This window comes from Siphateles boraxobius, unplaced genomic scaffold, assembly GCF_051911475.1.
Source record: "Siphateles boraxobius isolate OS27281-9 unplaced genomic scaffold, OSU_SipBor_1 33, whole genome shotgun sequence".
NCBI classification, from domain to species: domain Eukaryota; kingdom Metazoa; phylum Chordata; class Actinopteri; order Cypriniformes; family Leuciscidae; genus Siphateles; species Siphateles boraxobius.
The window spans coordinates 4,751,910-4,777,003 of NW_027508953.1; the positions used below are offsets into that span (position 1 = coordinate 4,751,910).

The 25,094-nt window shown below is 36.2% G+C and overlaps 1 protein-coding gene across 2 annotated transcripts in view; it reads right to left on the reverse strand.

Moving 5' to 3' along the window:
• Positions 1 to 3,785: 3,785 nt before the first annotated feature.
• The window catches only part of atp1a3a (ATPase Na+/K+ transporting subunit alpha 3a), a 43,996-nt gene continuing 22,687 nt past the window's right edge, over positions 3,786 to 25,094 (reverse strand). The window contains exons 7-21 of one of the 2 annotated variants that reach the window (XM_077194935.1): positions 24,611 to 24,728; positions 21,786 to 22,054; positions 18,395 to 18,593; positions 14,670 to 14,914; positions 13,229 to 13,421; positions 12,729 to 13,041; positions 10,790 to 10,940; positions 10,521 to 10,689; positions 6,934 to 7,088; positions 6,692 to 6,815; positions 6,439 to 6,584; positions 6,077 to 6,207; positions 5,896 to 5,997; positions 5,669 to 5,760; positions 3,786 to 4,842 (exon numbers count right to left, since the gene is read on the reverse strand). In XM_077194935.1, the coding sequence (XP_077051050.1) occupies positions 4,814 to 4,842; positions 5,669 to 5,760; positions 5,896 to 5,997; positions 6,077 to 6,207; positions 6,439 to 6,584; positions 6,692 to 6,815; positions 6,934 to 7,088; positions 10,521 to 10,689; positions 10,790 to 10,940; positions 12,729 to 13,041; positions 13,229 to 13,421; positions 14,670 to 14,914; positions 18,395 to 18,593; positions 21,786 to 22,054; positions 24,611 to 24,728 (2,436 nt within the window). In that variant the 3' untranslated portion in view covers positions 3,786 to 4,813. Of the gene's footprint in view, positions 4,843 to 5,668; positions 5,761 to 5,895; positions 5,998 to 6,076; positions 6,208 to 6,438; positions 6,585 to 6,691; positions 6,816 to 6,933; positions 7,089 to 10,520; positions 10,690 to 10,789; positions 10,941 to 12,728; positions 13,042 to 13,228; positions 13,422 to 14,669; positions 14,915 to 18,394; positions 18,594 to 20,419; positions 20,493 to 21,785; positions 22,055 to 24,610; positions 24,729 to 25,094 lie in introns of those variants that run through there. The other variant, XM_077194936.1, reaches the window with a different exon arrangement.

Below are 25,094 nucleotides of genomic sequence, written 5' to 3' on the forward strand. Positions count from 1 at the left end.
GTTCTTCATTGGAACTAACTCCAAATATTAAATATCATAACAGCTGATCGATTCAAATCAAAGCTTTCAGATACATACACCTTGTCATGTGTTACCGGCACACAACATTTGGCTTTATTGAAACACTTGTCTAAACTTCATTCATCTGGAAATAAGATTTAGTGTGAATTGTAACTGATTGATCAACATTAATTTCTTGTGTATTGTTTTACTGGATCTTTAGGCCAGGCCTACACTGGAAATATAGCTTAAGATGGTTGCTATGTTTTGGAGCATGGCACTGGTATATCCAACAGACCTGGTCATGGTCTTTTGAACATGGTGGTTGCTCAACTAACGTTAGCCAATAACCAGCTTGTTCCAACTTAAAAACCAACTATCATGTTACAAAACACAAGCTGGATAATTTATTTATTTATTTACTTTTTTTGTGAGTGACTGTCGCACATTTCTCTGTAGGCTACAGTACGTGACTCGAAATTTGATCTGAGTCTAAGTGTTAGTAGTTTTTGAGAGAAAGCGTCTGCTAACAGCATGTAAACAAACATTTTATACAATGTAAATATTAACCTAGTCTAACTGTAAAACAGTAAGGTAAGGGCCTTATATTAACAGTTTATAATTCGTTTATTTTCTAGCCACAAAAGAATTTACGTCTTGTTTTTAATCCCTTTTGGCCGGAATACACGAATAAAACAATTGCAGAATAACTTTTCAAAATTAAATCGTGTCAGTAAGCCCCTATTGTGTGATAAGCAAGCAAAAGTGTGAATAAGCATAAATGTGTAACGTTAACAATATCACCTGGATATAAGGATGAACTTCGATACGGAGAATCTGAACTCGGAGTCGGCGTTCAAATGAATATCAGAAGGAAATCACATGATTTGGTGAGTTTGGTCGCCATCTAGCGGTGTGAATCGTTCTCAACAAGGAATCAGGATCCAGAACCTTTCAGGATCATCCAAATGCCTTGTGGAGACTGTTACTGGCGAATTACTGGGCTTTGAACCCCCCATATGAAGTAAAAGCAGGAGGTTGAGGGAGTCTTAAGTATATGGATTTCAATAATTTCAGTAGCGACACAAGTTATTAACACAAAAGTTAGATCAAGTTAATCAAAGTGCAATAACCGTTCGCCTCAGGAGGTAACCATAGCAACAGTTCGCCGCTCGAGAGCTTTCCAGGAGGATTCGTGTCATTATATGATGTAGGCTATTATAGTTTTACATAACAAATATATCCCAAAAAAGTGTTTTATACATATATAGGCCGAATGGAAACACGCGTCATTTTTACGTTTGCATTTTGTAATATAGACATAGGTTATTTGTTCCTCAAATTCTTAAACAGTTTTGAAGAACATAAGCTTTATTCACAACTTTAATATGAATTATTATTTGAGAATTTGTGCTTTAAACACGTCAAAGTTGAACTCTTTATTCGGACCGTTTGAATACAACTATTGAAGCAAAGAACGCCAACTTATGAAACGTGATATAGGCCCTAGTCTGTTTGTACGCTGTTATTGTGTGTGTCAGCAGTGTATGAAGTAGAGAGCAGGCAAAACGTCTTTACGTTCTTAAAAATAAAGGTTCTTTATTGACCTTATTCACAGCAGCGCCATCTTTGATTTTGAATGGAAGCATACATGTCTTGGGTTGTAGGCTACTGTATTTAAGGTGTTTTTGGATTGTTCTGCTGAAGAAACACTGCAAAAATATCTTTCCAAGAAACTTCAGTTTACAAAAAAGAAAAAGAAAAAAAAAGACAATTTGAGCTGTGGAAAAGTATGTGATCTGGAGCTTTATGCTGCTTTTTACAGAATATGCCATTAATAAACACGGCCCTCACAGACTCGCTTTCATACCTGTCATGGCGCCGCTCTGAATCTATTGGCATCGATGGTTCCATGAATTACCTTTAAGATCCAGCCTTTCCATTCAACAAAAGGTTCTTTATCTAGGAAAAAGATTTTAATTTTTTTTAAATGTTCTTCACACTAAGAAAAAATGGTTATTTTAAGAACAGTCCACACAAAGGTTTTTTTGGGTACCAAAAATGGTTCTTATATGGCATTCCTGTGAAAACCCCGATATTTTAAAGAAAGCACACAACATAAACAGCCAACCAAAAACATGCTGAATGAACATGACCTGCACTCATCAAACACCCAAACACAGAGCATGTCCACAATTACTCTTCACCCAAACATTACTGGTCAGCCCGATGACCCCTCCCCATCTCGATGACCCTGACGACCTAGGCACCATGGCAACCCTGTGACCTATCCGGTTCAACCTATCAGTTGCCAAGGAGACAACCTTGGAGCACATCTGACCATTGCCCCCTCCCTTCCCCCTTTCTGCTGAGACGAGGCAAGCGATCGATATTCTATCACACAGAACAGTGGAGCGAGAGAGGGAGAGGGGGAAAGGGGGAGAGAGAGGGAGAGAGAGAGAGAGAGATTGGGGGTCTGCATTGAGCAGAAAGATTAAAGCAGGCAGGACAGCTGACAAGGGGATGTGTGTGTATGTGTGTGTGTTTCATAATGAGGAGACATATTTCTGTTATTTGGGAGAATTGGCTTCAAGGCATGTTTGTAATTCTGTTTTTAGAGGTGTGGTTCTCCCTGTGTGTGTGTGTATGTTTGTGAGCCCTCTTCATCATCAAAATGAAACAGCGGCTGAATGTAACCAGGGAATTCATCAAAGACTTTACTGCAGCCCGTCTCCTCCTTTCTCTTTCATATAAAAACCCTAACTCTCTCTCTCTCTCTCTCTCTCTCTCTCTCTCTCTCTATATATATATATATATATATATATATATATATAGTCTGTGTAAATATATAAGGTGTTTAAGGCCCTTTGTCTCTATCTGTGTGTGCACACTCTTTAAACGGGGTGACCCACACCTCTAGGTGATACAGCTGTGAAAAAGCAATTTTATTTTATTTATTTATTTATTTACAGGATTTATTTTATATCTCAAATTAAATTTATGATAGCATTCTGTTTTGAAAAACAACATCCTCAAAATGACAAATGTTACTAAGATATTAGTGAGTGATTTCAAGTGAGATTTTTTAGTATGATTATTTTTGTAATATTATTTTGGGAGAAGCCACCTCTATAAATGTCATTGCACTGAACTCATAAACGATAAAGAAGGTTATAAACCTGCGAGAGTGAATTAATGACTGTAAAACCATTAACAGTCTTACAGAGTTCAGAGAAAACCCATTACAGAGGTAAAAGTTCTAGCACTGTCCATGTTAATCGAACAAATAGCTGATATCTTTATTATCTGACTACAATTAACTTGCTGAATCTTACAAGAACATGGCTAGGTTATATTTCAGCCACAACATAATATAAAATAATACATTTTCATGACATCTATTCACAAATCTCCCCCCCAGAATCTCATTATGATTATGCAAAAGATATATTTTATTTCAATTGTATATTAAATAAAATAACAGTATTTACATCATTTTTATATATATCATTAATATAATTTGAATATCATTACCTTAATACAGAAATGAGTGCATAATAAGAATTACGAACTGAGAAGACATCTGGATGCACTACAATATGATTCACTCCTATGAAATGGTTTCTTGACTCTAAAGATATTTATAAATGAAAAGTGTTGACTTTGTGCTCAAACGCCTCGTGAATTCATGTTTACAAAACCTGAAATGGCTATAAATTACACAAAAGAAAGTTTAATATTTCATTAACCAGATATCAGACACAAAAAACAAACCGACGCCAAGCTGAGAAAAGAGAGATCCATCTTTTTTATTTCATTTTTCGCAGTTGATTGACATGTTGTAACATTGCTTTTATTCCATTTTTTCTGCACTTATTTAAACAATGACATTAGAGAGAAATCTCTTTTTCCTAGGACACAGAAAGATTGTATTTTCTCTTTTTTTTTAACAGGGGAAGCGGGAAACGGGGTGGGGTGGGGGGGGCTTCTTCACATCGTTCACAAACTGACAAACACGGGAACGGACAGAAGGATGGAGAGGAGGGAGGGGGCAGTGCAGGGTAAAGGGGAGGGAGAGGAGGAGAGAGAGAGAGAGAGAGAGAAAGAGAAAGAGAAAGAGTGAGTGGGTGGCAGTGTGCTTTGTCATGTCTGAGAAAAAAATGAAACCAAGCTGCTTTCATACACTCTTCTAACATAACAAATATCAGACTAAAAAGTTAGGAATGATTAATAATAACAACAATTAAAAAAAAAGAAAGAAAGAACACAACAACAACGACCTGTAAAGAAAAGACACGAGAAAGGGAGGAGGTGGCAGGTGAGACGGGATCGGCTGTCTTCCTCTTTTTCCCCAGCAGAGGGCGAGAGTCTAAATGAATTTCATGATCATTAGGTTATTGTATTTTCCCGATGGCGAGGACGGAGAGGGATGAACAACAGTAATCTAGCGTGGCAGTGTTTGTGCAGGAGTCCCTGTCGCCCGTGACGGAATCTAAATGCAGCTGCCGGGTTTGGAAAGACGTGATGCGCGACATCCATTCCAAAAGCCGTGTGTGTGCACATGCTAACAGTGTGTTAAACAGTTTTAGTAAACCTTACAACTATGATACTGGCAGATTCAGCTGTAGTCTTTGGGTTTGTCATCTTCCTCTGTTGTTGGTCCTCTCATCTCGTCTCATTTTTTATTATTATTTCAGTAAAAGGATGGAGATGCTGTTTTTATAAAGGAGGGATGGGTAGAATGTAAAAAAGAGAGAGAGATTAAGAAAGAGAAAGTGAGGGAATGAGGGAGATGAGTGAAGTATTTCACAATTTAGTAGTATGTCTCCTTTTCAATCCAACCTGAAGCAAAACAGAGAGAAGAAAGGCAATAATTCAAATTCAGCATCAACAGCATGAATATTAAAATCAAACATTCACAGAATATTCATATATGAAACATTGTGAATATTATGATTTGTACTTTTTATTTTTATACATTCATTAAATGTTAAGAGTTGTTAAGTTTGATTCATTTTCCTGAATCAGTTCAAACTGTCAACTTCAGTGAATCGATTCAAAACTAAATATACATATAAATATATAACAAAAATATAAAATATATGCAAGTCAGTTTAGCTTTTTATTTTTTTTTTGCTATGTATTGTTTTTATTTTTCTTTCTGGTTAATTTAGTGAAAAACTGTAGGAAAAAAATCCTAGTTTTCTTTTAAGATAGATATATTTACTGTATTTTATTTTGGGGCCAGTAAGAATTTTTTAAAGAAATTAATACTTTTATTCAGCAAGGATGCGTTGCATTGATCAAAAGTGACAATAAAAAAATTTATAATGTTGCAAAAAAATATTTTAAATAAATGCTGTGCTTTGCTGTACTTTCAAATTATCAAGGAATCCTGAAAAAAAACGTTTTCAACATTAATAATGATAAAATGTTTCTTCAAATTAGTATATTAGAATGATTTACACATATTTACACATCATTGTTTACGCTATTTTTCAAATGTAACAATGAGCATAATACTTATTTCAAATAAATAAATAAAATTATGTACTTTTGGATGGTACACAAAAAAAAAGCCGTGTCAGAGGAAAATACATAAATATTGATATTTATATAAAAATCCTGTATACAGAAAAAAAAAGAGAGAGTAATCTAGGCTCTGTACCTCCTGGGTTTCTGCGCAGGATAAGTTTCCGGATCTCATCGTAAACAAAAATTAAGAAGCTGTAAGGGAACGCACAGAACCACCAACTGGGCCTGAGAGAAGAAACGAGAGAAAAAAAGGGAATTCACATTATTTGAAGTTACAGTTTTTCCTCAGCTAATGCTATGATATCGATGTAGCATATATCAAATTAGCTTTGTAATGTTCCATGAGGAAGCAACACTCACTTGAGAGGGTACATCCTGAGGGCCACATCCATACCGGGGCAGTAAGAGAGGAAGGCAGCGAGAGCCGTCTCCTCAAACAGGCCGAAGATCAAGATTTTATTCCTACAAACAAGCACAATCATTTAGCTACGAATCCTAAGCAAAGCAAATGTCTGTAAACACCAGGGCAGCAGATACTCACTTCATGCCCTGCTGGAACACAGAGTTGCGGCGAGTTTTGCAGATGATCACGTCGGCCCACTGAACCACCACAATACTGACGAAGAAGGCCGTGTGACACGTGAACTCCACAATCTTCCTCTGCTCGTATGTCTGAGAGAAAGACATTATTTCATTACACATTCTTGCATGCTCCACATTCACATATACTACTGTTCAAAAGTTTTGGGCTCAGTAAGATTTAAAAAAAAAAATTAAAAAAAAAGATAAGAAACACCTGCTAAATATAAATGTAAAAATAAATGAAATGCAATTTAAGTTGCTTTGGACAAGAGCGTGTTCTATCAAATATGCACTGCATAGTGTGTGTAATCTGATGTTTACCCATTGCTGTCCGTAACTGTCCTCCAGGTCATTATTCGAGCGATCGTCCCAGTTTAGCCGGATGCCCACCAGCAGACTGGGAAGCCAACCGTTCTCAGCCAGAATCACGAAATAACTGAAAAATCCTCCCAGGGCTTGAATCATTCCTACATACGCATATTTAAAAAGACAAGAGGATAAGTCACTTTTATTCAGTTCATTTCAAGTCTAATCTCTTATAACAGAGATTTTGGTAATGTAGCAGCTCACTAACCGATCTGTCCATAGGCGATGCTGATGAGACGCTCGTTCACCAGCTTGTCCCTGTGAGGGTTACGAGGCTGGCGCTTCATGATGTCACTCTCTGCTGCTTCATAAGCCAATGAGATTGCAGGGACCTGAGATGGCATACAACAATCGGTTAATGAAAAGTCTTTTGCCACTAGAAAATAACTCAAGACATTCAAGAATATGCTCATTATTCAAATGAAAACATTAGTTGTGTATGAGTCTCACCATGTCAGTGCCCAGGTCGATGCAGAGGATGGTGATGGTTCCGAGAGGAAGAGGAATGTTGACCAAGATGAAGAACAGGAAGGGAGTGATCTCAGGGATGTTGCTGGTCAGCGTGTAGGCGATGGACTTCTTCAGGTTATCAAAGATGAGACGACCTGGAAGAGAAAAAAAACACAGACCTCATTATTACCTGAGTCATTCAAGTCTTTTCCAAACATTTTTCATGATAATTTGCTTTCACAGAAGTCCCCTGCATTACACTTACGCCGCCTGGGAAATCTGTCAATAGTGTTTATTATATGGTTTAAATATGACCTACTGTTCTTTACTGTTGTTGTCGTTTTGTTTGTTGATTTTTTTATTAAAGCGTTAAAAAAACACCAAAATAAAAATATGATAAAAATTACAATAAATAAAATGTTAATTTTGATTGATTGTTATATTTTATCATATTTTTTATTTGAATTATCTGCATTTAATTCAGATTTTTTACATGTATTAAATATAACCATAAGTCATATGGTTTTTAAAAATACAATTTTAATTAATTAATACATCACTATCAAAAGACTATAAATTGTGTTTATTATTTGGTTTAAATATGACCTACTCTTTTCACTGTTGTTGTCATTTTGTTGATTTTAAAAAAAAAATGAAAGTATTAAAAAACTAAAATAAAAATATGATAAAATTACAATAAATAAAATTAATAAAAAATATAAAATCTGATATACTCGTAACTTAGAGCGTAAATGGAAACAAACTAATTTAGAGGTCTTTAGAATCGCGTGGAAAGACAGTATGTCACGTTATAAAAAGGCTCTAAAAGCAGCCAGGGCTGAGCATCTCCGCAAACTAATAGAAAATAACCAAAATAATCCAAGGTTTTTATTCAACACCGTGGCTAGACTAACAAATAAACAAACATCACCAGAGCAAAATATTCCGTTACAATATAGTATTAATGATTTTATGAACTACTTCAATGAGAAAATAGAAAGCATCCGAAACACAATTGTAAATATACAATCCTCTATGATGTCTTATGATTCAACCTCAATTATGGCCCCTCTAGAACAACTACACCGCTTTACAACTATAGGACAGGAAGAGCTAAATAAACTTATCATTGCATCTAAACCAACAACATGTTTATTAGATCCAATACCCACTAAACTACTGAAAGAAGTGTTACCTGTAGTGGAAGAGCCTCTTCTTAATATTATTAACTCGTCTTTATCTTTAGGTCATGTTCCAAAAATATTCAAGCTGGCAGTAATACAACCTCTCATTAAGAAACTGCAATTAGATCCAAATAACTTAGCAAATTACAGACCCATCTCAAATCTTCCATTTATGTCTAAAATACTAGAAAAAGTTGTGTCCGCTCAATTGTGCTCTTTCTTGCAAGAAAATGATATCTATGAAAAATTCCAGTCAGGATTCAGACCGCATCATAGCACAGAAACTGCGCTAGTTAAAATTACAAATGATTTACTTTTAGCTTCTGACCAAGGCTGTATCTCAATACTAGTTCTACTCGATCTTAGCGCTGCGTTCGACACTATAGATCATAAAATACTCCTGGATCGACTACAAAACTACACTGGTGTTCAGGGACAGGCATTAAGCTGGTTTAGATCGTAGTTATCAGACCGTTATCATTTTGTCTGTTTAAATGGGGAAAAATCAAAGATAACGTCAGTAGACTATGGAGTACCGCAAGGATCGGTCTTAGGCCCTCTGCTATTCTCAATATACATGCTGTCACTTGGTTATATTATAAGAAAACATGGAATTAATTTCCACTGTTATGCTGATGACACTCAATTATATATCTCATCACGACCAGATGAAAACACTAACTTATCTAAATTGACAGAGTGTCTAAATGATATAAAATGCTGGATGACGTGTAATTTCCTGCTATTAAATTCAGATAAAACGGAGGTATTACTTATTGGTCCAAAAAACTACCCACAAAATCCCTTACAACTTTAATTTAGAAGGATGTCCTGTTACTTTATCCACTACAGTAAAAGACCTGGGTGTTATACTAGACCGCAACTTGACTTTCGAATATCATATTTCATATATTACAAGAACAGCCTTTTCCACCTTAGAAACATTGCTAAGCTACGCAATATGCTATCTGTTTCTGATGCAGAAAAGTTAGTTCATGCATTCATGACCTCGAGACTAGATTACTGTAATGCTTTATTAGCTGGTTGTCCTGCATCCTCAATAAACAAGCTACAGTTAGTTCAAAATGCAGCCGCTAGAGTTCTTACTAGATCAAGAAAATATGATCATATAACACCTATTTTATCATCTCTACACTGGTTACCTATTAAGTTACGTATCAATTACAAAGTATTCCTACTGACCTATAAAGCCCTAAATGGTTTAGCTCCTGTGTATTTAACAGACCTTCTATCGCCATACAATCCATCGCGCTCTTTAAGATCACTAAATTCGAGGCTTCTGGTCATTCCTAGGATATCTAAGTCCACTAAAGGAGGGAGAGCGTTCTCGCATTTAGCTCCTAAACTCTGGAAGAGCCTTCCTGATATTGTTCGAGACTCAGACTCGCTGCCCCAGTTTAAAACTAGATTAAAGACGCATCTCTTTAACCAAGCATTCACTTAATGCTTAACCTTTAATACTACTGCTGAATCAGTTCGAATGCATTAACATTATGAACATCAGCTATGCTAATTATTTCCCATCTGCCTTTCTGCTGTTATCTCGGGATGCTAGTCCCGAGGTAAATAGCGTTCGTCAGCTCCAGTTTGTATCCAGCCTCTCACGGAGACTTCAGATGCCCCAACGCCTGTGAAGAGACGACTCAACGTCGGCGATATGTTATGCCATAAATTAATACATGACAACTGACTGTATTTTTCTATGTACATTTCCGAAATGCACTTTCTGTAAAGCTGCTTTGAGACAATGTGTATTGTGAAAAGCGCTATACAAATAAATTTGAATTGAATTGAATATATTGTTATATTTTTATCATATTTCTTATTTTGATTAACTTCATTTTAATTCAGATTTTTTTACATATATTACATATAACCATAAGTCATATGGTTATTTTTAATAAATGTTGATTTTGAATTAATTAATACATATTTCAAAATCTTTCTTCAAAAAGGTCCTATCAAAAGAAGTTACTATCAAAATCAATTGTTTATTATCGGTTTTAAACAGTTTTTTACTGTTGTTGCATTAAACTATATTATACTACACTAACTATACTTTAATATATATATATAAATCTTTTTTTTTTCTTTTCATTTTTTATTAAATTTTATTTATTGTTTTTCTATAATTTTCTTGTTGGTTTTAATTATCTAAAAGTTTTTACCATACATTTATGCTATTTTATATTACGAATGTTAAATGTGGAGCCCAGGAAGACTAGCAACCGCTTTGTGGAATCTAGCAGAGATCCGAATGAAGAATAAAGATCAAAATTGGACACATAGATGAAAACAATCTCCTCGTATGAGTTGCCCCTGGCTTGCTCTGGATTTCTTTCTACCTTTTTCATATGCTTAGCCTCCCTCTCTCTCTCATACCTTCCTCAACTCCAGTAACGATGGATGCAAAGTTGTCGTCCAGCAGGATCATGTCTGCAGCCTGCTTGGAGACGTCTGAGCCCGAGATCCCCATGGCAACACCGATGTCTGCCTTCTTCAGAGCGGGGGAGTCGTTCACTCCATCACCAGTCACGGCCACAATGGCGCCCTAAAGGACACAGACACACAGAGAGTGTGTGTGGTCAGTTATTTATGATTACTAATGAAGACTTTTTTTGGTGAATGTGAGTGTGTGTGTGTGTGTGTACCTGTCTCTGGCAGCCCTCCACGATGATGAGTTTCTGCTGGGGAGAGGTCCTGGCGAACACAATCTCTGTATGATTCCTCAGGAGTTCATCCATCTGATCCTGCGTGAGATCCTTCAGATCTGAGCCGTGGATCACACAGGCTTTAGCATCCCTGACAACACACGCATGAAGAATACTAAATGGAAACTCGCTCTCCAGTTGTGTCAAAATCAGACAAAATGTACAGCTGCTTTTAGAGCAATAATTCTTACACAAATCAGTTTCACATTATCCAGAAGTTTCAGTTCAGTTTTTTTTTGGTAACACTAGAATAATGGTCGTCATTAATATGGTAACCACGTTCACACTGCGAGCCTTAGTGCTCAATTAGGATTTATTGCTCAGATCCGATTTTTTTGTATAGCTGCTCACATTGTTGTATTAGATGTGGCCAATATCATAACTCCAGTGCAAACAGATCATAGTCCTGAACTGAAACACATGCGCAAAAGAGCAATTAAAACATCACGTAGCAGCTGTCATACGGAAGTAAACACGGAGGACATTAAAGTAGTAAATGATTACGCGTTTGTGTATAATGTGATCTGTCGTGGAAGCTAGCGAATTTACATGCAGGAAGTATAAAAAACAATTGACGTGGATGCGAAAAAAGAGCAGAGTTTTGTACATTTATGAAGGGAGCCCTAATGTTTTGCTTTTATATAGAGCTGTTTCACATCACTGTCCTTCCATTGACTACCTTTTGCAAGTGTCTTGATAAATTTGGGTATGTAAAATCTCTGAAGTGACTCCCATGAGCGCAGAATTGTGGTGAATGATGCTCTAGAGTGATGTAAAAGTCGCATGAATTCCGATATGACTGTTCAGACTGAGGTCTCATTGCAAAACATCTGACCTGTATCGAATTTAGGACCACATATAGAAGTAGCACAAAGATTCCATGTGGTTTGTGCCGTTCACACTGTCATGAGAAAAACAGATCTGATTCACATATGAGCAGAAAATAAATCGGAATTGGGCCACATTTACCTGAAGTCTGAAGTAATGCAGGACCAATGAGTAGTACTACATTAACACGTCAGCTACTACTATAAACTAATGTGGAAACAATATTAACTAATCAGCAAGTAATAGCAAATGTAGGACTGAGATAGTTCCTAATTACTGAATGAAATTAGCCTCACACATACATTATAAAGAATTACCAATCATCACAACATTAACGTGTCTGAGACGTGAGCAGTTGTCTTTTTTACTCTGAACATGGTCATAAAAAGTATCATAATTACTCAAATGTTTCTTAAACCCCTCGTCACAGCAACTATTATTGATATGGATCATTATTTTGAAGTGAAAAACAATTTGAGTAGTTCTTGAAGAGAGACTAGGGGTGCATCTCAATCAGCTCCCTCGTTCCGTATTCAGGGCACTGATTAGGGAGTCGGACATTTTTAGGGCTGTCTCAATCGCGAAATCCTTCCGGTGCACTGAAACATTGAAGGTATTATAGATGTCCTTGGTTGAAACCAGCCTGATGCAATTTAGCCAAACAGGACGTGTTCCTGGATCAACATCCTTTGTCATTCCCAGAAACAATTATCCTATCAAGCATTCATAAACCAAATCCTAACCCTAGCCTACTTCAAAAAGCATACAATTGGTGGAAATGAATGCTGTTCAAATATAATCCCAACCTTTTAATCAGATCAGTTGATAGGAAAATAATTCCAGGATTTAAAAGCATGTTGATCCAGGAACATGTCCTTGGGAAAATCATGAAAGTTTAGCACAGGCCTCCCTAAATGTGTGTTTTTTTCCTTTTTTGACATTTTTATCTATAGTATAGTAAAGTGTTTAGAGAAAAAGATGGGAAGAAACAGGCAAAATGGGATCGTGGAGTTTATTTTTTTGAAGTTTTCTGTGTGTTTTAATACTCTACCTGGGGTTGACCTGGCTGACAGGAATATTAAGCCGAGCGGCGATGTCCTCCACGGTTTCATTACCCTCAGAGATGATACCGACACCTTTAGCAATGGCCTTAGCCGTGATTGGATGGTCACCGGTCACCATGATGACTTTGATACCAGCTGAGCGGCATTTGCCCACAGCGTCGGGGACGGCAGCTCGGGGAGGGTCAATCATGGATATCAGACCCACAAAGCACAGTTTGTCTGTCTGGAAGTTGATGTCGTCGGTGTCAAAGGCAAATCCTTTGGGGTACTTGTCCTCGGGCAGGAACACGTGGCAGAAACCTGGATGGAAGTAGGAAAAAATAGAGAAACAATCAGAATGGTTTTATTCAACAGTTTTGAGGAGCCCATGTTTTGGTTTTTCATGCGTCTTGGATTTCTATTCATATTTGTGCCTCTTTAAAATCATTTTTTTGTGTGTGTCAGGAGGTAATAGGAAACAAAAGAGTCTTTTATTTCTATTTCTCACCAAGCACTCTTTCTCCCAGCCCTCCGAGTTCCAGGTAGGCGTTCTGGAAGGCCTCCTTCAGTTCCTCGTCCATGGGCTGCTCTTTCCCCTGAATGAGGATGCTGGAGCAACGGTCCAGGATGCGCTCTGGCGCCCCCTTCATCACCAGCAGGTAGTGGCTATCGGTACCTTCATCCGACTCGTGCACTGACAGCTGGTGGGAAAACACATGAGAATGAGTGCTAATCAGAACTGAATAAAGTGCTGAATGTGAATGAAGATTATCATGTTTAACTATCCCTAAGAATTTAAGTAAAAATCTTAACATACAAAATCATTCTCTTAAATTTTTTATAAATTATAATTAAAAGAATAAACGGTAGCACTTTATTTTACAGTGTCCTTGTTACATATGTTACATGTAATTACCATAGCAATAACAGTAAATTACGCCTAATTACATGCAATTAACCCTCAACCAAATCCTAAATCCTACCCTAACTCTATAGTAAGTACATGTAGTTAATTAATATTACACTGTACTTATTTAATTACATATTTAATTTAATATGATAAATATTTACTGTAAATATTTAATTACACGGTAACAATGACACCTTAAAATAAAGTGTAACCGGATAAACTTTAGCATTGATGAAACATAAAATATATTCAGATTTAATAACTATTTATCTTAATAAATAAATTAATTTATCTCTTATCTTATTCTCTCTTTATTTGTTTTATTATTAGTTGAAATGAAATATATTTGGTCATAAGGTGTCATGTTCTGTGATGTGACATACTATAAACCACCTAAAACTATTTTAAACAATATTTTGATAATTTTTTATTATTATCATGCACGCATCTTCAAAAGAATATATTAATGACTATAGTAACTGAGAGACTGCACATCATATTTGTAATTAGGAAGGAACAATAATATTATAAAACAACAGTAATAATTGAAATATATAAAAAATATCTATCTATCTAAAAATAATAATTAAAATAGAGAAAAAAAAGAGAGATTACATGGAATATTTGTAATAAAAAACACTTAATTGCAGGACCATTTGACGTGAACTTATGAAAGTAAAAAATTAAAAAAAAAAATGGTGATAAACTTCCAGTATACAATTTCCTTACACATACGAATACATTTTAACATAAAATCTTGGCGTTAATTTAAAAAAAGGGGCCTGGCAATTTTGCAATTAAAGTTAAAATAATATCATACTGTTTAATATTGGTTTGAGTTACACAATATTTACCTGGAATAATACTAATAAATATGAAATGTTGTTACACCAAACTTACATTTTATTTTGCACCGACAGTAAAAATACAATATTATTTTAAGTAATAAGTAAATGAAGGTTATGTAGACTGAATGTTAACCAAGTTAATGGATGTGGGACTTACAATTACTTTATAAATCCAGTCACAAAAAACAAACCTGGTATTTGTTGGTGGAATTGAAGGGAATTTCAGCCACTTTTTTGTTCTTTTCCCTCATGGCTTTGACGGACCCACAGGAGAGCTCGATGCACTTGAGAAGAGCCGATTCCGAGGCGTCACCTGCAACATCACGCTTCAGGATTGGCAGAGAATCCTGTCCCGCCTTAAACACGGCTCTGTTACAGAGTGCTGCCACACGGGCCAGAGCCAACCACGTCCCAGAGCTCTTATCAAAGGACGCACCTAGAAGAGATCGCACACGGGATCAATATAGTATCTATCTATAGCCTGGAAACTATCTATCTATCTATCTATCTATCTATCTATCTATCTATCTATCTATCTATCTAAAATGTTTTTGCAAGAATCCCTCCAAAGCTGCATTTATTTAATCAAAAATACAGTAGCACAATACAGTAATAAAAACTGTAATATTGTGAAATATTATTACAATTTAAAATAACTCTTTTGTATTTTTATACATTTTCAAATTATTTATTCCTTTGACGGTAGATCTGAATTTTCAGCATCATTAGTCCATTACTCTATTATTTTGTGGAAATAAGTGATATTTTTGTCTCATTGAGATACTATTATAATTTGGATTAATTTTTATTTATCAGTTTTTGTTTAAATTTTAGTTAGGTTTTAGCGATTTTGTTGTATGATTTTTATAAGTCTATTTAATTTTTATAATTTCTTATTTCAGTTTTGGTTTTAGTTAAGTTAAATAAAATGAATATGAGAAATGTTGCAACTAGCAAGTTAGCAGCAAATACATTTTTTAGATTTTATTAGATTTCATTTAAAGGGTAACTAAACCCTAAAACAACTTTTTTTAGTTAATGATCTGTAAGACTGGGGCTTTATTAATGCTGTTAATTGATTCGAGTAACTTTTTTGACATTTGGGTATAAAGTGTTTTAATTCTACAATATATGGTGTAAAGTGCTGCCCTCTTCAGGTTGAACGGTGGCTACTGCAGTTGAATTTTCCTATTGGATATTGTGCAGGCACCAGCTCACCAGACCTTTTCCAGCATTTTTCAAATATTGCCAGTGGGTTGAGTCAGGCTCTGGCCAGGGGTTGAGTTACCCTTTACATTTATTGTATTTCAAGTGACGAAAACCATCTTTGAATGATTTTGTTTAAGTTAAATATAATAACCCTGGTGAAAACGTCTCAGGTTACGTATGTAACCCAGGTTCCCTGAGAGGGAATGAGACGCTGCGTTGAGATGCGGTGGGAACGCTCTGCGTGATTGCGTCGTGAAGCACGTGTATAATCAGTCCAATGGAAGAGCGAGACGTCATAGGCGGGTGAAGTCATAGATACCAATTCCTCGGAACTGGAAATCGCCTGCACTGGATCTGACAGGTGAAAGCTGAGATAGGGCGGAGCCCGTCCCAACCCCCGCTGTCAGATCCGTCCCAAAATGCGAGTCGCCGCCGTGCCTCGGCAACCGCGGGACCCGCGCAAAATGAACCGTCCTCCTCGAAGAACGCCCAGCGGGAGCGGAGTGTCCTCACGGACAGCTTCTCGCAATGCTCACAGTCAGCCCACTCGAGAACTGACTGTGGCATGCTCCACTCCCAAATAGTAACAAAAAGCTGATGTGTGTGTCCCCACTCGTGATATAACGTGGGCAAGGAACAACACAAAGCTGCTTGCTCTCTTTTGCCATAATATATATATATATTGCAACTTGACAGACAACAATAAATATGACAAGGACAGAATACACAGATCGATTGCCGAAGGCGCAGAAGCTGTCGCGGTCTGTTTTCTGGTGTGCTTTATAGCTTCCTGGTCTATGACGTCACCCGCCTATGACGTCTCGCTCTTCCATTGGACTGATTATACACATGCTTCACGACGCAATCACGCAGAGCGTTCCCACCGCGTCTCAACGCAGCTCGAGTTCCCTTGAAAGGGAACCATGATACATTTTTTTCTGGGTTCTTTAACAAATACAAAGAACAGCATTTATTTGAAACAGAGATTTTTGTAACATTATAAATGCCTGTACAGTCACTTTTAAAGTGGTGGTAAAACACGATTTCACTTTTCTAACTTTAGCTAGTGTGTAATGTTGCTGTTTGAGCATAAACAACATCTGCAAAGTTACAGAGCTCAAAGTTCAAAGCAAAGGGAGATATTTGGTGTTTTAAAAAATCAATTTCTAAGGACTACAGCAAACAGCCGGTTTTGGACTACACGACATTCCTCCGGAGTTGCTGACGTCAGCATATCCCATTATTTACATAAACCCCTCCTCCGAGAATACTTAATAAGCGGGGTGAGGCCATTTTATATTGCTGTTTTGGAGATGAGTTGCCGCAATGCTGTCGAAACGCTGTTATTTTCATCCGGATTGCAGGTCCGCTTTGTTCAGCCTTCCTAGGGACGAGGGAGTTAGGGGTCAATGGTTAAAATTTATTTTTAACTTGGTCCCTCATAATTATTACCCAAATCTCGCTCTCTGTGCTGCACATGTTACGGAGGAAAGCTTCCACAATCGTGGCGAGTTCAATGCAGGATTCGCACATCGGCTTGTCCTGAAAGATGGAGCAGTTCCAACTTTAAAAACAGAAGCTTTTGTTTACGGGCCACAACCTGTAAGTATGATTTATTTTTCGTCGATGTGTTTTCCTGTAATAGTTTGTATTGTTAATTGTACGTTGTAGCAAGGAAGTAAACAAATGACAACGCTGTTTGGCTCTGCTGGTTCGTTAAATGCTCATTCATACTTAACGTTATCTGACAAACACCTAACGTTACAAACTTTTTTTAATCTCAACAGCGAACTTGGAATTAGTGTAAATTATTCTTTGATCAGAGCTTTTATGTTTATCTACATGCTTGTTTATCTACAGGCATGCTAAACATGGTTCTGTGTTTGATTTGGCAGCCGATGTTTAGTGTTCGTTTTGGGTTAATAGTTCTGTCGACAGATATTTGTCTACAATCTTTCTAAAAATACAAAAGTAACGGTGGCATACAGTCAGAAATGATCACTATAGATCCGCAGTCTTTACTCAAAATCCCTTTGAGGACTGTAGTATAATTTGTTAGAACGATTATATGAAATTCTTGTTTATGAAGCTTTTTTTTTTGTAATTCTATAATAATTAGTACAATTAAATAACAGCATATCTAAAAAGTAATGAGAGAACAACAAAAAACAAACCTTTCTGAAACGTTGTTTAACAGCCGTTCTTGAACAGGTTCTGCTCGATCATCTTCACTAACGTTCCCCGAGTCCGATTGGTTTTATTGACGCCATTGTTTATAATACACCAAAGCGCAAACTACCGGTTAAGGTACGGGGCGTGACGTTTCCGGAGAACGTGCACTAGACGGTCAGCGAATCACAACACCCTGGGCCAGCTAACCAATCTGAGCCAATTGCGTAGTTTTGAGGGACTGGCTTCACAGAACCAGGAAACCATCGGACCGTTTTTACAAGGAGGGGAAGAGCAGTGTAGAATAAAGGTAAAATATATGAAAAATAATGCAATTTTTAAAAAACGAAGCATGAACACATGTTACAGTGCAGTGCACCCCACAAACACAATCAAGCCTTTGAAAAAATGCGTTTTACCACCCCTTTAAATGAATTTAACATATCCTTGCTAAATAAAAGCATTAACTTATTTCCGAACTAAATCTTACAGACCCCAAACACACAAGCATCCACCTAGTAATCCACTCGCTGCTCACCAGACTGATCTTCAGTGGTGTCGGCCTCATGGATCTGATTGTCGAACCACATGTGGGCGACAGTCATGCGGTTCTGCGTCAAGGTGCCGGTTTTATCAGAGCAGATGGTGGAGGTGGATCCCAGAGTCTCCACGGCCTCCAGATTCTTCACCAGGCAGTTCTTACGGGCCATGCGCTTGGCCGTGAGGGTCAGACACACCTGAGACACGGAAACAGAAAGATAGAACGAGAGTACCAGAAAAAACAGACAAAAGGAAGAGTGGTTGAGGCAGAAGTTAAAAGGAAAAAGAGGTGGGGAGAAAGAGAACCAAACAGAATTTCAGTGATATTACATATTTCATATTGTGGCACAATGCAACATCGTGCAGTAATAGAACAGTGTTAAATCAAAGCGAAGCACAGCACAGATAGAGAAAGCAGAGTGGTCAGAAACATACTCTACGCGATTGTCTAGCTTTTGTTATTGACGTCAAATGATGAGCGAATATCTAAAATCAAAAGCTAAGGAATATTGGCACAAAATCATCTGTTACTTGGTTGGAGACAGTCAAATTAGACAAATGCTAACATGAACAGGAGTGACATGCCCTCATCATCCAAAGCCTGAAAAAATAACCCAATCCTTATTGATAATAAAGTGTTCACTTGCAGTGAGAAAAACATATGTGCAGACCACAGTTTATTTTCTGAGGTGAACAATTGTCTGCCAGGGAACATGCAAAATGCAGTAACTGTATTTTTGTCTTTTAGACTATGATCTGACCTGTGACAGATGAGCTTGGTTCAACTATAATCAGATTCAAAGAAAATGGAGTGTGTAAATTGATATAAAAATCAATCAAAATGTAATAATTTCCAGCATTTGACAAAGCTTTCTCAGCTAAATTCAAGATGTTATATAAGTTGTATAGGACAACACAACTGTTTTCAACATTGATGATAATAATAGTAAATGTTTCTTGAGGATCAAATCAGCATATTAGAATGATTTCTGAAGGATCATGTGACACTGAAGACTGGAGTAATGATGCTGAAAAATCAGCTTTACATAAAAGGAATAAATTACATTTTAAAAAACATATAAAAATAGAAAACAATTTTAGGGTGTAATACTATTTCACAATATTAAAGTTTTACTGTATTTCTGAATAATAATAATAATAATAATAATAATAATAATAATAATAATATTATAATAAATACATCCTAGCTAGGTTAGGATAAAAACTAAATATTTTATTTTTTTAAACATTAAAAACAATCTTACCGACCCCAAACTTTTGAACGGTAGTGTAATGCATGGGGAAACATATTATCATAGTGTTTTAATTTTTTTTTTATTAATTAACATTTTAAAAATCTAAAAGACAAATCTAGGTAGTGGAGCTAAGCATGCACATCCTTCTTATGAACATAAAGGGCCAGATTTATTAAACAGGGTAAATTAGCGTGAGAGCGCAATCCTATAAAAGGGGGTTTGTGCTGGAGCAAGCTGTTCTGTAAGCAAATCTGACCCAAAATAAGCTAAAAAAAAGAGGTTACAATAAAAAAACAATTAATTTAATGTTCCCTTTCTTTCATTAAATAAAATTATGCATTTTAAAGAATAATTAACATTTACTCTTAAGAAATAAAGTTTATGATATATAAATTAATATTAATTTTCCAGTTTGGTACAGTCAAAACAATAAAATAAATATATATCATTAATGCAAAAAATACAAAAAAATACAAACGTCCTCAGTGTCGGTGTAGGCAATGCACAGCCAATGCATATAAGCGTTAGATTTATAATTGCACTCTGACACATTTTGGAAGGCAAAAATGCATGAAACCGAGTATGACGTCAGCGTAGGGTATGTTTCAGGCCTACAGTAGTTGTGTACCGCAGACAGAGGCACAGGCCAGCCTCAATGCACAGCTGAGCACAGCGTCTCAGAGTACCAGGCTCTATGTGGCAGCCACTAGCTTTCACAGGCAACTAGAGATACCACAGAGCAATACTTTTCAGATTTTCATATTGACCTATAGGTTTTCAACAGTGAGAGTCTGTAAAAGAACACAGGAAAGAAACAGACAGAGAGAGAAAGAGCGATAGAGTCACAAAGAGTCACAGATATGAAGGATTAAAGAGAGGGAATACAGTTCAAGAACACACACTGTGATATAGACGAGATGCCACAACACTTCAGTAACACTGTAAAGAGTTACACTGGACAAGAAAATAAATGAACCAGAGACGCAAACAGATGGAACAAAAGGAATAGTATAGAATAAATGGACAGACGACAAATACACACACACACACACAAATTAAACTGTCCAAATATAATCTCATGGAATTTTTCGGAATGGCACACTATTAATTTTTGAATTAGAGAACTGAACCCTGTAGTCTGACCCGACCTGACTAGTACTATGAACCAAAATTGACTATTTTTTGTCTATACTACTGAACATGCATGGAGTCTAGAACAAAGCACACTTCACGGGATACTATATCCCACAATGCAATGCATTACTTGACATGTGCTCCATTCCTACTGTGATGTAAAGCGAAATATCAAACACAAATTTGCGTAAACTTTTTACTTTTCCGACTAATTATTTGTTTGTGCTGCCAATGTTTTTGTATTTTTTACATAACATATACAACTGTTAAAAAGTTTGGGATCGATTTTTAAAATTCTTTAATTTAATTCTCATATGCTCACCAAGGCTGCATTAGAAATATTATGAAAATAACAGTTTTTAGTACATTTTAAAACGCGGCAAAACTGAATTTTGAGCATCGATACTCCAGTATTCAATGTCACATGATCTTTTGATTTGCTGCTCAAGAAACATTTCTTATTATTATTAATGTTAAAAACACTTGTGCTGCTTCATATTTTTGTATAAACAAGGATATTGTTTTCTGTAATTTTTGATTAATAGACAATTTGGAAAAATAATCTTTTGTAACATTATAAATACCTGCACTGTCACTTTTCAATGCATCCTTGCTGAATAAAAGTTTAATTTTCTTTCCAAAACAATCTTACTGAGCCCAAACTTTTGAATGGTTTATTTACTGACTTATTAGATGCCACTTGGTGAATTAATTATGCAAATGTGTGAATACAATGTAGCAAACTACTGTTTAAAATGTTTGCACCGTTTCATATAATATTTCACATACTCACTAGGCGATAAGAAGTACATACTGTGCAGTACGTTAGTTTTCCATTCCGAACAAGGCCATGAACAAAAATACCAAACCAAAGAAGATGACAAACACACATTAATTATACTGAAAAATGTTAGTGTCACAGAAAGACATTTAAACACTAGTATAGACATCAGTACACACTACTGAATCCTAACACAGAATAAAAGCAGCGATCCTCACAGTGACGGTGGCCAGCAGACCCTCGGGCACGTTGGCGACGATGATTCCGATGAGGAAGATGACGGCCTCTAACCAGCTGTAGCCCAGGATGATTGACAGGATAAAGAAGCTCACGCCCAGGAAGACGGCCACGCCGGTGATAATTTGGATGAAGTGCTCGATCTCCTTGGCGATGGGGGTCTTTCCGGTCTCCAGGCCGGAGGTCAGAGTAGCAATGCGGCCCATGACGGTGCGGTCACCGGTGCAAACCACAATACCACGAGCAGTTCCTGACAGAGGAGACAAAACAGCGACTTTTAATGGTTCGTTCTGGCCAGTGACCCAATGAACCTGTCATTTATTTTGTTATAATGATCATCTGACATTATTCCATGGCTACTTACCAAATATATGAATAAAAAGTTTTAAACCAAAACTGATTTGGTTTTAAATAATTTTTCCACGTGAGAAGAAAGAGAGTGTGGAGTGATAAAATATGTGACCACTGAATACCATGATTGACCAATCAGAATCAAGTATTCCAGACCACCAGTTATATTGTTGTATACGCACAACCGGCGCAACGTCATAGAATGTCTCTGAACAGATTCACGGCCACTTTTAGGGGAGAATATAAAAGACTTCCCATAGACTTCAATACAAAACAGCGTCACAAAACAACGTCCGTACACAGCCGACAGGAGTGAATAACTTAATAAATCACTAAGATTAAACATGTCAAGTAATTTTATGTCCACCCTGACTGCCATAGAGCGTGAAAGATGCATCAACAAATTTAATTTGGTCAATTTAAAAACATGTCCCTTCATTATCCCAGCGTCAAATTGGTGTAACAACCCCACCCAGTGGCCAGAGGTGTCTTTTGAATGATCCCGGAACCCGGACAATTACAAGTAGTCGTACCTCATCAAGTATCCATGGTAAGCCAGTGAATGATTTTACTTCGTTTTTTAAAGTTAACATCTTTAAATATATATATATATATATATATATATATATATATATATATATATATATATATATATATATATATATTATGTCTTATAATATACATTATAATATATCTCATAATATAACCCCACTGGGTGGGGTTGTTTCACCAGTTTGACGCTGGGATAATGAAGGGACATGTTTTTAAATTGACCAAATTAAGTTTGTTGATGCATCTTTCACTCTCTATCGCAGGCAGGGTGGACATATACTTACTTGACATGTTTTATATAAGTGATTTCTTAAGTTATACACGCCTGCCGGCTGTGTACGGACGTTGGTTTGTGCCATTATTTTGTATCGGAGTCTATGGGAAGTCTAGTTTTTTTTCCCCTTAAAAGGGGCTGGGACGAAATTGACAGTTAAGTTCTAGATGTGCCGGTAGTGCGTATTGTGTAGTAGTATTGCTAGTTGCACATAAATTATACCATTCTTAGTTAGTTTGGTACTTATTTTTGTTTTTGTTACAAATTATAGATAATAAATACACCACCGTTTTTAAATATAAATATATATATATATATATATATATATATATATATATATATATATGTGTGTTTTTGAAAGATGTCTCTTGAAGGCTGCATTTTTTTTATCAAAATACAGTAAAAACAGTAATATTGTGAAATATTATTACAATAAAAAATAACAATGTTCAGCATCATTACTCTCATTACTCATCATTACGGTCTTCAGTGTCACATGATCCTTGAGAAATCATTCGAATATGCTGATTTGCTGCTCAAGAAACATTTCTTTTTATTATCAAGGTTGAAAACAGTCGTGCTGCTTTATATTTTTTGTGGAAACCATGATACATTTATTTGTATAATTCTTTAATGAATATAATTTATTTGATATAGAAATATTTTTCAACACATTATAAATGTCTTTACTGTTACTTTTGATCAATTGAATGTGTTCATGCTGAATAAAATTATTGTTAAAAAAAACACCAAACTGTTGAACGGATGTTGGACAAATAAATCTCTTTAATAAAAAAAAAAATTAACTAAGAAATTAATGTCTCATATTAGCATTTTATTTATTTTGTCTTTTTAAATCTCAGACCACGAGTAAAAATATCCAGTATGACACTGATTTGATGTCTTGTTTCTTCACGAGTACTGTGCAAAATTCAAGAAACCTCAGAATCATGATGTGTAATCCTCTAATCCACCACATGGTGGCAGGAGAGTGTGACCCTGGAGCTGAGCCTGAACATCATGAGATCAGGAAACACTGACACCCTGCTGACAGCACACTGAGCACTGGACATATGCAACATCTCTTGACCTATCAAAACAACAGCATTACACAACTCACCAACACTGATATGCTCATTTCTGAGAGAACTCTATATCTAACTGCTTTAATTAAAGCATGCGGATTAGTTATAAGTAATACTCATCATCATTCTAAAGGTGTAAACCTGTGCAGCACATGATGAAATTATCTTTAGAATTATTCATTTATTCAGTTGAATCTGAATTGATTAGTGTCTTACCATCTAAAACAAAGACAAAAGAGTGATACAGAAGAGAAATGTGTGGAAAAACAAGAGTGTGTAAGCAACCGCGTGGGAAGTTGACGAGTGGCAAGACGGGGAGCAAAAGTGAGAGGTTGTTGTCATGACAATATCTTTCCTCTACGGCTGGTCTTAGCAAAGATGACCAGGAAAAAAAATTTAAGAGATGGGAAAAAGAGTGCAATGAAAAAGCAAAGATCGATTGGAGAAGATGAGTTCATAAAGAACAGGAAATGAAATAATAGAGTGAGAGAGACACCATGGGGGAGAAAATGGAGCAGTAAAGCAGCTGCTATGGCAACCGTACCCTCAACACAGTTGGTGGAGAAGAAGGCGATGTTACGGGTTTCCAGAGGGTTATCATGGGTGCAGTCAGGTGACCTGGTCTGGGGCTCTGATTCGCCAGTCAGGGAGGAGTTGTCAACCTAAAGAATTATAATATATATACATGTATATATTTATAACAAACTTTTGTTGGCTTGATAAAGCCTTGTCTGAAAGTTTCAAACTGTTTTAAAATATTGAAGTTTGAAGGCTCTACAGGCTAGACAGACAGACAGACAGACAGACAGACAGATAGATAGATAGATAGATAGATAGATAGATAGATAGATAGATAGATAGATAGATAGATAGATAGATAGAAAAGTGGAGACAGAGTTTGAGATGGAAATTCTCAAAAATGAATGTTCATTGATGTAAAATTTTGATGTAAAATATATAAGTCCACTGGCAACTATATTTTTACAACCAGATTCCTGAACATAACATTTATATTTATATTAATTAAT